Genomic DNA, 14,893 nt, shown 5'->3' on the forward strand with positions numbered 1-14,893 from the left:
CTACCTGTATACGTGTATAAAATTTCATAAACACAGCTCATACAGTTATTTAGATAATGACCTCCAAAAATCGTAAATTTTTAGGGGGGTGACTGACCTATAGACCTTAATGTTAACCAAGTTCCAGATGATCTAGAATGGTGAAATTTAGCATCCGGTTAAGTAATTGGGTGTATGTCAAGGGAAAAATCCGAAACTAGTATTTTTTTAAATATTTTCTTATAATTTTTCAATAAATAGATTCAATTAGGAACATTTACTTATAGCACCTGTAATGAAAGCATAGCAATCAAAGTTAATGATAACTGATTTTTAGGCATAGCCTGCCAACAAAATAAGAGCTATGCATTATTTATATATATTTGCTTTTATTTATGTCACACGTTAGTAAATATTTTATTTGTTTTGTAGACTAACTTCACTATTACTTACGTAAGCCATCTCAAACAACACGATGCTTTCAAGTATATTTTAAGATAAGATATGTCTCCATTTGTAGCTGAAAATGACTCTAATTTATGTCCTGAGAAAGCCTGTCATCATGTGGACTTCAAGGGCTTCACGTAAAAATATAAAAATATAATAAATGGATTAACATCCTTCATTAATATTTATTACTAGCGGACGCGCGCAGCTTCGCTTGCCTATTTAAGGGTGAATTCTAATAACCCATAAAACATGTGTTCAATGAAATATTTTTAAGTCTAAATTTCAAATTTTATAATAATCGGTGGCGTTTTAAAAATTTTTCTATATAAACTTTCAACCCCTTATTTGCACCCTTAGGGGGTGAATTCTAGAAAACCATACAACATATGTTTAATTATATACGTTTAAGAGTCTGAATTTCAAATTTTATGAATATTTATGAATATTTGCACCCCTAAAGGTTCTCTCTAGGGGGGGAATAATAAGAGGGGAGAATTCTAGAAAACGATGAAACACGTGTTCAATTAAATACCTTTAAAAATCTAAATTTCAAATTTTATAAAAATCGGTGCCGATTTAATTTTTTTTCCATAAAAACTTTGAACCGCTATTTCATCTCTTTAAGGTTAACATTTTTCGAAATCCCTTCTTAGTGGATGTCCAGATTACGAAAGTAAACTTTTGTCCAAATTTAACGTTTCTACCATCAGCGGTTACGGCTGTGCGTGCGTCTTATCTCAGTCAGTGAGGACAAGTCCTTTTATATAAATAGATAATTTAAACATTTTAGTACTTATTATACTAAGAGCATTTGCATAGTCGATTAACGTATTTGATATTAAATACCTGAAGAACTTTTATTAAATTAGTATATCACTTTTACATTTTTAAATATAAATTATTATAAAAAAGATACATTTAAAAATATAAAAAAACCACTCTTCCGAGGGCGGGACAAGGGTCCAAGCCATCGGTGGCTAGGGCTCCAGAGAGAGGAACCTCCGCACAATACGTGCCGTCTCAAGTAATACTGCCTTCTGTATCCGGTTCTTGATCCAACAGCTAAGCGATAGCCTCTTAAGGTGTTGGTCGAGGCTTTTCGCTATTAAACCGTTAACCGAAACCACTATCGCCACAATGATAACAAATAACAAATTATTATAACAAATTATTATTACAATATTTAAGTACTAAGTCCTATAAGGGTTCTGTTTTATTGCTTTCGAGGTACAGAATCCTAAAACAGAAAAAAATACACTAAAAAATAAATATAAATAAAAGCTTTTAAAAAGTAATTATATTGATAGAAATATATATAAAATTTAATAATAATATACTATCTGTAAGGTCAGTCGTGGCACAGGGGCATAAAGTGTGACTGTAAAACCTGACTGGTTACTGGTTACTAGTTACTGAGTGTTTTAACACTAGGTTCTCTCTGTCTACTCTTCTGTGTGCGGGATACAGAGTGAAGCTGATTTGATTTTTATTTTGAAACATTGTCAGCCTACCAGCTATCTTAACAGAAGTAATTATAAAGTAATTATTTACAGTAAAAATTTAAGTAATTGTTAATAAAAAAATAAGAGAAAAAAAGAGAAAATTAAAAATTACTTAAACAAAATAATAAAAAAAACCAAAATGTGGTGTCGTGGGACACCAGTTAGGAACAAAGTTCGACGAACGACGAGTCCTTCGGCTAATGTAGAATCGACACAAATTGCAAAAAAAGTCGTGCTCAATTTTATGTAGGTTTTCTTGATTTTTCTCTTAAATTTTGCTGATTTGTTTTTATTTAAGTACAAGAAAGTATTTAGAAAATTCAGTATTTTAGGAAATAATAAATTACTTAAAATAAAAAAACATCGTAATTCAAATTATCAACTAAAAAAAGAAAGAGGGAGAAAGAGAAAGGTATTTATTTATACATTATTCGTCTGTGTATGCGACTGTCGCGCCTGCGCACGTCTCATTTAACGGTTTTATTCCACGCATTTTTCTTACGGTTTTACTATCACATTTTTTTCAGTTCGTTCACACAGCGAAATCCCTATCCCTTCCAAGCCTGCCGTAAGGAACTTCGTTCCAATAAATAAATCCGCTTTACGGTGTATCCCACACATAGCGGGGTAGACAGAGGGAACCTAGTGTTAAGACACTCAATTCCCCTCTTTCCATCGAACTCTGGAGGCATTGCGTGTTGAGTTATTCCAACAAAATAATGAAATTAGAAAAAAATAATAATAAATTTATCAGATTTCTAAACGCAGCATACATTAATTACTTTATAATCTGACAACTGTCATTTAATCAACAAAATAAAAACTATAGTCGAGATTCATAGATAAATATAATCTAAATTCATATATAATTAAATATCATCTTAAGAGTAATAAAACATAATATTATTGACTATAATAAAAAAAGTAAATACCTAATTATATTAGATACATTTTATTGTACAAAGGCGCTCATATTTTAATGGTTTTTTTGGCCTGGGTTTCATGATTTTACTGGTTTTAGGAACACTTGTAAAAACGGCAGAGAACGAAGTTAACCTTGGGATCATATCAATTCAGATTGGTACCGTCAGCACTTAATAAACTTATTGTTTATATTTTTTCCAAGACATGTTGAACAATGAGTCGTTCAATAGAATTGCTTGTGGGTGAAACAAGAACCTTACACCGAATTGTTCCAATGCCTCCCGATGGGAGCTGTCTCTTCCATGCTTTTGCATATTCTTTGTTTGAGCGTATTGATATACAACAAACTAATAAATTGCGCGAGACTATAGTAGAGTACGTATGTCGTAACTGGAATGATTTAAGTATCTACACTAGCGCTCGAAACGGGAATCCTTACTCTTCTAAAGAAGACATGCTTTGCTTAACTACGTACGGAGCTACTTCCGAAATAAAGGCTGCAGTAGATTTGTACAATATTAAGATAGCAGTGTATTATCACAATGGTGTCCTACTTGGTTTATTCGGCGAAGAGAAATGTCCTATGAAGCGCTTACTCTAAACTATGTTTTAAAAAGAGCAACTCTTGAGTTTCTTGCTATAGTAGCTTCCTATAGGAAAAGTACTTGTAATGGCCAAATTGAATAAAGAATATTTTGATTTTGATAACATTATGAACCTTCCTACTTATAATTTCTGTACAAAAAGTAATGATATCCCATCAAAAACATAAATGTAAAAAGAAAGCCAAGTTCTGTAATAAAACGTATGCTTTCAGCGATAAAAGAAGTGAGATGTAAATGTATGCCAAGTTCAATGGTCAGTCCTGAAATTTATTTTTAACAATATAAAATATTTTATAACAACTGAAAATGCCCATTCTTCTTACAACTCGGAGACTTCATTTATGTGTAATATCTGACTTGGCTAGTTTTCAAATTAATTTACATCGATATTAATGAATGTATTCAAATTCTATTCTATTCTATTAAGATTCTATTGTAAATTAATTTGAAAACTAGCCAAGTCAGATATTACACATAAATGAAGTCTCCGAGTTGTAAGAAGAATGGGCATTTTCAGTTGTTATAAAATATTTTATATTGTTAAAAATAAATTTCAGGACTGACCATTGAACTTGGCATACATTTACATCTCACTTCTTTTATCGCTGAAAGCATACGTTTTATTACAGAACTTGGCTTTCTTTTTACATTTATGTTTTTGATGGGATAGCAGTATTATACATTAAGAATGACATTTTTAATATAAGATATTCATTGATGATTACAGTTTCTAGCGTGTTTGGATTAGTATTACAAGTATAACCTGAAGCCAGTCGTGGCGCGGGGTACAAGCGTGCGGTACAACTGTAAACATGATGGGTTGTGGGGTCCATTCTCACTCCAGGAAATTGGATATTTAATACTTACATTTCCTCGCTCTGGTAATAGAGGTAAAAGTGCAGCGCTGAGTTTCGCCACTCAACACTCAATGCTTTCAAAGTTAGGTGGAATTCCCAGGTTCCTACATGCGTGGAACTAAAAACCTACCTACATATAAATATAATAATCTTTATTTCAATTCTCTGTAGGTATGTATTTTCATCGGCATACAAAACCACCATTAGTCCGTGATAAGCGTGACAAAATGTGGGGCCATTTGTCTAATTGTCTTACTAATGGCGGCGAGAGTAGAGATAGGGGAACTTTTTTAAAACTTTATACTTTAAAATAAAATATTTCTTGAAGCCGAAAGTTAAGTTATTGTTATAACGCCACCGCCACGACGCCAACTTAATAAAATTTGAATGGCAAATTTTCTTATTTAACTTAAAGTTGCAATTTTATACATGTGAAAAATGTTGAGGTTTTCCTGGCGATTGGAACGCGACGGGTGTGGGTTCAACCCCCATTCAGGGAATTGATTTATTTATTTATATTGATTTCTCCGCTATGGTAGACAAAGCACAGCGTTAGGTTCCGCCACTCAACAAGCATTATCTTGGAAGGGACTGTTATGACATACCAGGTAGGGAATCAGCCGACTTTGCTTTTGCCGGAAACAGTGTAACTTCCATTTTCAATCTATTTTTTCTTTTGTTAAATAACAAACTACAATAAATACGAAAATAGATAAAATTTATAACGAACAAATCATAAATACGTCTTAAGCACGTAAAAGATTTTATTGGAATTTCACGCTATTGTTTGCTAGTTTTAACTATCGTTGGCTTATATCCAGGTTAGCATAAATATCTACTTGTTAAAAACATGATGCTTACTGGTTTCAAAGCATGAAATATTTATATATATATTAAGCTTCACGCTTTGTTCCGTGCTCAGTACCCGGGATCCTAGGTTTAAGATACTTCGTTGTCCATTAAAAAACTTTCGTTCTCCACTTTCCGCCGATTTCTATAGGCACGGCGGCGGCACTTAGGTGCCGGAATTTAACGCCACGTCTTGCCTCGTTACCAGAACGAGAAAATGATAAAAATAGAAATGAAAATATAAATTTAAATAAATATTTTATTTCTTCGAGTGGAGATTGAACCCACAACCAGTCGCATTTATAGGCACAATTTGTGCCCCTGCGCCACGACTGATTTTCTAGTGGGTACGAAGAAAGTCGACAGGATTTAAATAGTTACTTAGAAAACTATTCAGTTCCATCTTAGGCTTAATCAGGGTATTGTTAGCGTACCGTTCCATTTTACTATTGTAACTCGCGACTCCCACTCCTTGAGTAATTACTTGCGGGGAAGTCAGTTGACTGTGGCAAGTAGGTAGTGCTGTAGAATAGAAATAAGTTCTTTTCTTCCTCTTTTAATCATATTAATTAATTTGTATTTAGTATAGAATTTTTTTCTAGCTTCACGTAGGTATATATATCCCGAATATAGCGGGGTAGGCTAAATGAAACTAGTGTCATTGTGTTCCTTTCTCCATGCATCTTTGCGTGTCTGAATTCATAGCCAAGGCATGTATGCTATACCGAAGAGAAATTAAAATAGTTCGTTCTTCCGATTGGGATTCGAATCCACAATCATCGCGTTTACTGCCACGGTGGCCTTATATAAATAAAGTAATTTTTCAATAAAATATCTATGCATACGTACGTGCGTCTATTCCAAGGTCGGGCTCTAGTTCTTGCGGGTGTGAAATTGTTATACAGATGAACCGTGACGATACGCACCTCTCGCATGCAAAATATATAATTATACTCTTACAATGACGACCTAGAAAATTGTATTTTATTTCCGTTAAATATAGTAGGGGCGGCGAAGAGGGGACTTTGTGGAGTCATTCGAGCGCATCAGATTAAGATACTGGGGATTCCTTGTACTCGGTTACGTACTTCCACCAAATATGAGCTTCCTATGTATGGCCGCGCGTCTAGGATAAAGGATCAGATTAGTAAAAAAAAATTGATCATCGGACATTCTCGAGCGCGTCAGATTAAGATAGGGTAAGTTAGTTACATGCTAAATCGTATATATTCCACTAATCTGACAATTTGAGAGTGACGCAAAGGAGGGAGAGGGCTCCAAAGTTGTAAAAAAAAAACGTTATCTGGACATTCTCGAGCGCAGCTAATTTTTTTTTTATTTTGAAGGGAATCATTCAAGGAGTATGAAAAACATATAATCTGACAAATACCACAAACCGAAGTAATAGAAATTGATTGATAAAGTTTAAAATACCTAAGAATTGCATATATTCCTCTCACCGTATTTCTATTCCTATCGCACTCTTTTTTTATTTATTGGTCCCTAACTCATCAATGAAGATGATAAATTAAAAAAAATACTTGAAAAAAAAAATTTTTTTTGTACTTTTTTTTGATAAATACAAGTATTCTATTTCAAACATACATTCTTTTAGTTACATTCTATTTCTTGAGCTTTTCTATTGATTGCGTTCAATGAATAAAAAAATTGAGGCCAGTCGTGGCGCAGTGGCACAAAGTGTGACAGTAAAACAGACTGGTTGTGGGTTCAATCTCCATTCCAGGAGATGAAATATTTATTGAAATTTATATTTCCATTTCTTCGCTCTGGTGTCGAGGCAAAACAGTGACGTTAAGTGCTGCTACTCAACACTCAATGCCTTCAAAATTTGGCAGAAAGTGGGGAACAGAATGTCTTAACCTTAGGTTCCCTCTGCCTACCCTGCTGTGTGCGGGATACAACGTAAAGCTGACTTGTTTCTTGTATTGGTTTAAAAAAATATTAATAATTGTCAGATTAAGCAAGTCCCTTGAGATAATCGTCTGATTTTGAGATATCACGTCTAGGGCATGAAGATGAACCATATATATCTTAATCTGACGCGCTCGAGTATTTCAAGATGACGATTTTTTTTTGCATTTTCAAACAACGATTACGAGCTTGCGTCACATCCAAATCGTCAGATTATTACATAAGAGCTTTTTTTTAGGTTCACTTAACACCCCCTTAGAAAATCTGACGCGCTCGATAATATTTTTTTTTTTGCCATTTTTAACTCTTACGTACGACCACCTCCACCACGGAAACTGTCAGATTAACATATTTTCATGCTTAAGAAGACGTAGGCAATTGATGATATCAATATCTGACGCGCTCGAGTATGTCCATGGAACAGTTTTTTTTTACATTTTTGAAAATCTATAACCCCTCAACCCACCGGTGAAACGAAATTTTTTATATGACATTTTTTTCTTGTTATCATCTAAGCTTCGCAATCCAATAGGTCTCCATGACGCTCGAGTGACTCCACAGTTTGCTGCTTCGCCTCCCTAACTAATAGAAAATATTTCGCTTTGTTTGTGGTATAAATGGTTTTTCTTTATTATATTAAAATTTTTGGCTTTATGCTTCAATATTCTGAGGCAAAAAGGAGTCTTGAGTTTTGCTATCTTAAATTTTTGACGAAAGTTGGACTATAGATCCTAACATAGCTTTTTTTTTCTTTTTCACGTTGTATCCTGTTGAGTTCCACCACTCAACATACATTGCTCCAGAATGCGACGTGTCTTAAAACTATCCTCTATCACATTGCTACAAGGCTCCCTCTGCCTACTCTCCTAGATGCGGGATTCAGCGTGAAGCTGTGAAATTTATAATCTATATATATAAAAGGACTTGTCCTCACTGACTGAGGTAAGACGCACGCACAGCCGTAACCGCTGATGGTAGAAACGAGAAATTTGGACAGATATTTACTTTCGTAATCTGGACATCCACTAAGAAGGGATTTTGAAAAATTTTAACCCTAAAAGGGTGAAATAGTGGTTGAAAGTTTGTATGGATTTTTTTTAAAATCGGCACCGATTCTTATAAAATTTGAAATTTAGTTTTTTTAAAGTATTTAATTGAACACGTGTTTCATCGTTTTTTAGAATTCTCCCTCTGGGGGTGCAAATAAGGGGTTGAAAGTTTGTATAGGTTTTTTTAAATCGTCACCAATTTTTATAAAATTTGAAATTCAGACTCTTAAATGTATATAATTAAACACATGTTTCATGGTTTTCTAGAATTCACCCCCTAAGGGTGCAAATAAGGGGTTGAAAGTTTGTATGGAAAAATCTTTAAATCGCCACCGATTTTTATGAAATTAGAAATTTAGACTCTTAAAAATATTTCATTGAACACATGTTTCACGGTTTATTAGAATTCACCCCTAAGTAAGCAAGCGAAGCTGCGCGCGTCCGCTAGTTAAAATATAGAACTGTAGATTTTATTAATTCATTTTTTTCTGACTTACCTTAACTTTTTCCAGACCGTGAGGATCAATCGATCCTGTGTACGGGAGAGTCGGGCGCTGGTAAAACGGAGAACACGAAGAAGGTTATCCAGTATCTGGCGTACGTCGCCGCGTCAAAACCGAAAGGTTCAGGCGCTGTAAGTATCGCTTTTCATATGAAGGCACCATTTTTTATATTTTTTAAGTGTTATTTTACATTTAGGGAAAAAATGCTTTTTATAAAATTTATAAAAAACTAAGATAGCAGGATTTGAATCTCCGTCTCTTGAAAACCGTCTGAGAACGTATAGCTTTGTGCTTGGACAGTTTCCAAGAGGCCTGGGTTCAAATCCCGCTACGTAAAAAAATGTTACCTATACTTTAAAAAAGTAAGAAACCCTTTACATTATGATAACTTTTGTGCGCATCGGCAATCGAACCTGGGTATAATGGAACTTCGTAGTTCGTAAATATTTCTGGTCGTTTTTTTTAGATATATGATTCCAAGATATTCTTATTTTTTATTTTAATATTGTTTTTTTTACTTAAATAATTATTTAACTATAAATACTTAAAATTTTTATTAGATACATTTATTTTTTTATTTTTGTTTAATATATACAAACATTTATTATTAATTTAAGTTGTATGATTTTCTTATCGTATATTGTGTTTAATTTTAGTTTTGTTTTTTATATTTTCCGAAGCGTATCAACCTATACTGGTTCGATTATCGGATTCGGGTAAGCACACGGTTGATAACGTTGTTAACATTCGTAATGCTATATTTAAAACCTACATAGATATGCTCATTTGTATTTTGACAATATCATTTCATTTGTGTATTTACAAGGAATATTTGTCGGAATCCTTGCGTTATAGAGGCATTGGTGAAAGAGGCCAGCTAGAGGTCACAAGGGCGTGACTGTAAACGCGGCAGGTTGTGGGTTCGATTCGATTGGTGTCGAGGCGAAGCGGGGCGTTAAGTTTCTCCACTCAACACGCATTACCTAAAATTCTGTAAAATTCGGCCTTACCCTGCTACATGCAGGATACAGCGTAAAATTGAAAAAGAAGAAATCCCTCTTGATTCGCAAACAGTGAAAAATAGAATATTACAGATTTTTTATTACTTTCCCTACAATTAATCTTTCCTTTTCTTATTCTTTTTAGTACATTTAATTGAAGTAACTTGAATAGGAACAGGAAGAATATTGGTGTGTTTTAGCTTCACACTGTGTCCTTATGGAAGCACCTTGCTTGACAGAAGGAACCTAGTGTTAAACCCAAAGCCGTGCAAACATTTATAAAAATACAGATATTTTTTTTTGAGATATTGCCTGTTGAGTGGCGGAACTAAACGCCGCCTTTATAATGTAATTCCTTTAAATAGGATAATTGTAAGAACTCTTTTTACTAATTATCTCTACCACATTGCTAGATAATAAAAGAATGCGATGTATTGTTCGTAGAATGCTAATATCGTTTCTGCGTAAGTGTTCAACACTTATAAGGAATACAGATAGCCCTGTTCGGAGCTAGATGTCTTTATGATAGGTTTATCTTACTTCAATTAGTTGTGAAGTTTTAATTGAATTGTTTATTTATTCTTTTTTCTTTTGTTAGAGGTGAGTCGTGGTACTGTGACACAAGCGTGCGATTGTGAACGCGGCGGTTGTGGGTTCGATTCCCACTATTTATTATTTTCATATCGCCGCCTTTCTCCTCACGCAACGCTTTCAGAATTCGGCGGAAAGTGGGGAATGTCTATGTCTAAGCACTAGGTTCCCAGATTCCCTATGCCTATCTACGTACGGGATACAGTGTGAAGCTAATAAAAAAAAAGTAAAAATAATTACTTAATGGTCACAAAGACTATAAAGATCTTTAATGGTGGTGATCTTACCACGGGGAACTATAGTTAATTAAATAATTACTAATAATATAATATGTAAGAAATAGAAATAGATTATGTACTTATTTGAATCTATAACTATTGCGTCTAGTCACAATTTTGCCAACTGCTGTACCATGAAAGATGTTGGTAGTTGGTAATAAAAAAAATCAGCTTCACGCTGTATCCCGCACACAGCAGGGTAAGCAGAGGGAACGTAGAGCTAAGACACCCACCACCGAATTCTGGAGGGATGGAGTGTTGAGTGGCAGAACTCAACGCCAGGCTTTTGCTTTGGCCTTTTGGTCTGCGAAGGAATAAAAATATTAATAAATATTTATTCATTCCCTCGAGTGATCGATCGAGGATCAAACCCCACAACCGTCGCGCTACAGTGACACCTTTGTGCTAAGCTCTAAGAAAGTTATTTATATAAAAAGTAGTAATTTTATATGTGAAATTGAATTGAATGTTTTCATAATACCTCTTGGCAAATTTACATTGAAGCGAACATTTATATATGTTGTAGTATATGCGGCGTTATCATGACTTCTAGATTTAATAGTTTATTGAAACATTCCTTATACTTAACTGAAGGGAACGTATTGTGTTCTATACAATTGTATGTATAATTAATTACTCGATAAGTTCATCTATATTGGATATTTTCTAGTTGGAGTTGGAATTGCACTGTTATATAAGTATATTATTGCAACGAAAATTATTAGAAATAGACTCGGTGGCAATTTATTAAGAATTAAATTTAATAATAGTAAAAAATAAATATTTACTTAGTATTATTATTGATAAGAAGACCGGGCGGTCCTTGCCAACCCCAGAATAATCTTGTGCCCACAAAAGCCTACCCTGTATGGCAGCGTTAATAGAAATATCGATTCTCATTTGAGACAAAGATATAACTTTTCTCATATTTTTTATATAGATTTAGTCTAAATTAAGTAAAATAATATTTAAACACATCTTTAAAAATAGGAAAATTTCTGCTGCTTTTCAGTATTCTATTATTGTAATTAAAGCGCATTTGTAGAGTTAAAAAATCAAATATGTCATAGAATTAAGTTAGAGAATTTTGATAGTTCTTGCGGTTTTTAAGAATTTTAAACGAAACTACTTATCGTAATCGGATTAATCGCTAATAATTTAGGAGTAATACATTCCCTTAAAAGTAGTAAAAATAATTAAAACATTTTTACGCAGACATTCATTTAAAAATATAAAAGTTTCATTTCATATCATTTAATTACGCTCTACTCTTGAATATGAAATGATTACTATCACTAAATTACACCATTTCCATTTTAAAAAGGCACATTTTTGTAATATATTTTCTTTTATTTTCTATCTTCTACTCTACGCGACCTGGAACTCAACAGGGACCTTCACCGCAATTGATCATAGTAAGTGGACCTAATAAGAGATTTAAGATTTTTGTATATTTGAATCTTTGGTGGTTTTTTTTGGATTATATATCTTTTATAATATATATATATGTATATATTTTGTTACAATTTATAATAGGTATAGGTTGAGGAGCTATATTAAATATTTATTTATGTTATTTATGTTAGTAGGCTTTTTGTTAACTTAACCCCTCATATTTTATTATTGTCCATGAATTATTAGAAATATTTATTTGTATTTATAGAAACAATAGTTAATAATAACAAAGCTATATAAATATAAAATTGGTATAGAGTCTTTTGTGAATATGCAGTTAACCAAATTGGCTTATAATATTGCAAATGCTTCTAGTTTTAAATTAAAAGTAGTATTAAAGTGCTAAAATACTAAATTTTAAGCTGATTATATGGTATTCGTATACTAAAATTCATCATTCAATTCATTACACGCTGCTATGCTAACAGACTAACGGGCCGACTTTCGAGGTAATTCGCTTCGCTCAGAAAATTCAGTCGGTTTAATATAATATTCGCTGCCATTAAATAGAAAAAATGATTAACTGAAACTTTATTCATATACATTTTAATTTGTATTTTTATGAAAAATTACAATTGCAGGGTGAACTGGAACAGCAATTGCTACAAGCGAATCCCATCTTGGAAGCGTTCGGTAACGCTAAGACAGTCAAGAACGATAATTCTTCTCGATTCGTAAGTATCAAAAATTGTTGAAATAAAAATTGTTATAAATTATAACTGAAACATGTTTATAAGTCATTTTATCAATCTTTAGGGTAAATTTATAAGAATCAACTTCGACGCCTCAGGCTTTATAGCAGGCGCTAACATCGAAACGTATTTATTGGAGAAGTCCAGAGCAATTAGACAAGCAAAAGATGAGAGGACATTCCACATCTTCTACCAACTGCTCGCCGGTGCCACGGCCCAACAGAAGGGAGAGTACATACTAGAAGATCCCAAAAGTTACCCATTCTTAAGCAATGCAGCTTTACCAGTTCCCGGTATCGACGATGCAGCTGAATTCCAAGCTACAATCAAATCTATGAATATTATGGGCATGAATAATGAAGATTTTAATTCGATATTTAGAATAGTGTCGGCGGTACTTCTGTTTGGTTCGATGCAATTCAAACAAGAGAGAAATTCCGATCAGGCCACGCTACCTGATAATACTGTCGCACAGAAAATCGCCCATTTACTTGGTAAGATATTTTATATTTTAGCCAGATTTTTTTTAGTCAAAGTTAATTTTAGGCTACGTTATAACATTTTCATGTTTTCTTTACAGGTCTTTCTGTAACAGAAATGACTAAAGCTTTCTTGAAACCCAGAATAAAAGTCGGTCGTGATTTTGTAACTAAAGCACAAACTAAAGAGCAAGTAGAGTTCTCCGTGGAAGCCATCGGTAAAGCTTGCTACGAACGATTATTCAGATGGTTAGTCAACAGGATTAACAGATCGTTGGACAGGACGAAAAGACAAGGAGCGTCTTTCATTGGCATCCTCGATATGGCTGGTTTTGAAATATTCGATCTAAACTCCTTTGAACAACTTTGCATCAATTATACAAACGAGAAGCTGCAACAGCTCTTCAATCACACTATGTTTATCCTCGAACAAGAGGAATACCAGAGGGAAGGAATTGAATGGAAATTCATCGATTTTGGCTTAGATTTGCAACCAACTATAGACTTGATCGACAAACCCATGGGAATTATGGCCCTGTTAGACGAAGAATGTTGGTTCCCCAAGGCCACAGACAAAACTTTCGTCGAGAAGCTCGTACAGTCACACTCGGTACATCCTAAGTTCATGAAGACCGATTTCCGTGGAATTGCCGATTTCGCAATTATACATTACGCGGGCAAAGTAGATTATTCAGCGGCTCAATGGCTGATGAAGAATATGGATCCTCTGAACGAGAATGTTGTTTCTTGTCTTCAATCATCGCAAGATCCGTTTGTGTGCCATATTTGGAAAGACGCAGAAATAGTAGGCATGGCTCAACAGGCCCTTACTGATACGCAATTTGGAGCAAGAACAAGGAAGGGCATGTTCCGAACAGTTTCTCAATTATACAAGGAGCAACTGACCAAACTTATGGCCACTTTGAGGAATACTAATCCCAATTTTGTCAGATGTATCATTCCCAATCATGAGAAGAAAGCGGGTAAAATCGAAGCGGCATTAGTTCTGGATCAGCTCAGATGCAACGGTGTGCTCGAAGGTATCAGAATCTGTCGCCAGGGCTTCCCCAATAGAATTCCCTTCCAAGAATTCAGACAACGTTACGAACTTCTTACGCCGAATATAATACCGAAAGGTTTCATGGACGGCAAGAAAGCCTGCGAGCAAATGATCGAGGCTTTGGAACTTGATCACAACTTATATCGAGTTGGACAGTCGAAAATATTCTTCAGGGCTGGAGTTCTAGCCCATTTGGAAGAGGAAAGAGATTATAAAATAACAGATCTGATAGTGAACTTCCAAGCCTTCTGTCGTGGATATCTCGCGAGGAGGAACTACCAGAAACGTTTACAGCAATTGAATGCGATACGCATCATTCAAAGAAACTGTGCCGCTTATCTTAAACTGAGGAATTGGCAATGGTGGAGATTGTATATCAAAGTAAGTATTCTTTACCACATTGACTAGTTCTTTAGACCAGAGAAGAATTGTGAATAATTTCGAGTACGAAATTATTCACAATTCTTGATAACAATATTTTATTATTGTGTAGTATTAATCGTGATTTTATAGATACACTCTTATATAATAGCATTGTTTTAGTATAAACTCTGATGTTCATACAAACAGTTCGTGTTTTGGAAACATTCCACTATTATAATTATAATATACCATTTGTTATTGAAACGTGAAAGCACAAAAAGCACGTGATAATATATTATTCAGGGCTCATTCTTGAATTACAAT

The 14,893-nt window shown here is 34.0% G+C and overlaps 1 protein-coding gene across 2 annotated transcripts in view; it reads left to right on the top strand.

Moving 5' to 3' along the window:
• Positions 1–14,893, top strand: part of zip (myosin heavy chain 10) — a 69,294-nt gene that overhangs the window by 39,474 nt on the left and 14,927 nt on the right. Inside the window, exons 3-8 of one of the 2 annotated variants that reach the window (XM_085198694.1) lie at positions 8,660–8,781; positions 11,912–11,935; positions 12,404–12,424; positions 12,557–12,649; positions 12,732–13,161; positions 13,248–14,587. In XM_085198694.1, coding sequence (XP_085054820.1) covers positions 8,660–8,781; positions 11,912–11,935; positions 12,404–12,424; positions 12,557–12,649; positions 12,732–13,161; positions 13,248–14,587 — 2,030 coding nt within the window. The remainder of the gene's footprint in view (positions 1–8,659; positions 8,782–11,911; positions 11,936–12,403; positions 12,425–12,556; positions 12,650–12,731; positions 13,162–13,247; positions 14,588–14,893) is intronic. The other variant, XM_085198695.1, reaches the window with a different exon arrangement.

Source organism: Heliconius melpomene, chromosome 15, assembly GCF_056956725.1.
Source record: "Heliconius melpomene rosina isolate 202511_hmr_F chromosome 15, ASM5695672v1, whole genome shotgun sequence".
In the NCBI taxonomy this organism is placed as follows: domain Eukaryota; kingdom Metazoa; phylum Arthropoda; class Insecta; order Lepidoptera; family Nymphalidae; genus Heliconius; species Heliconius melpomene.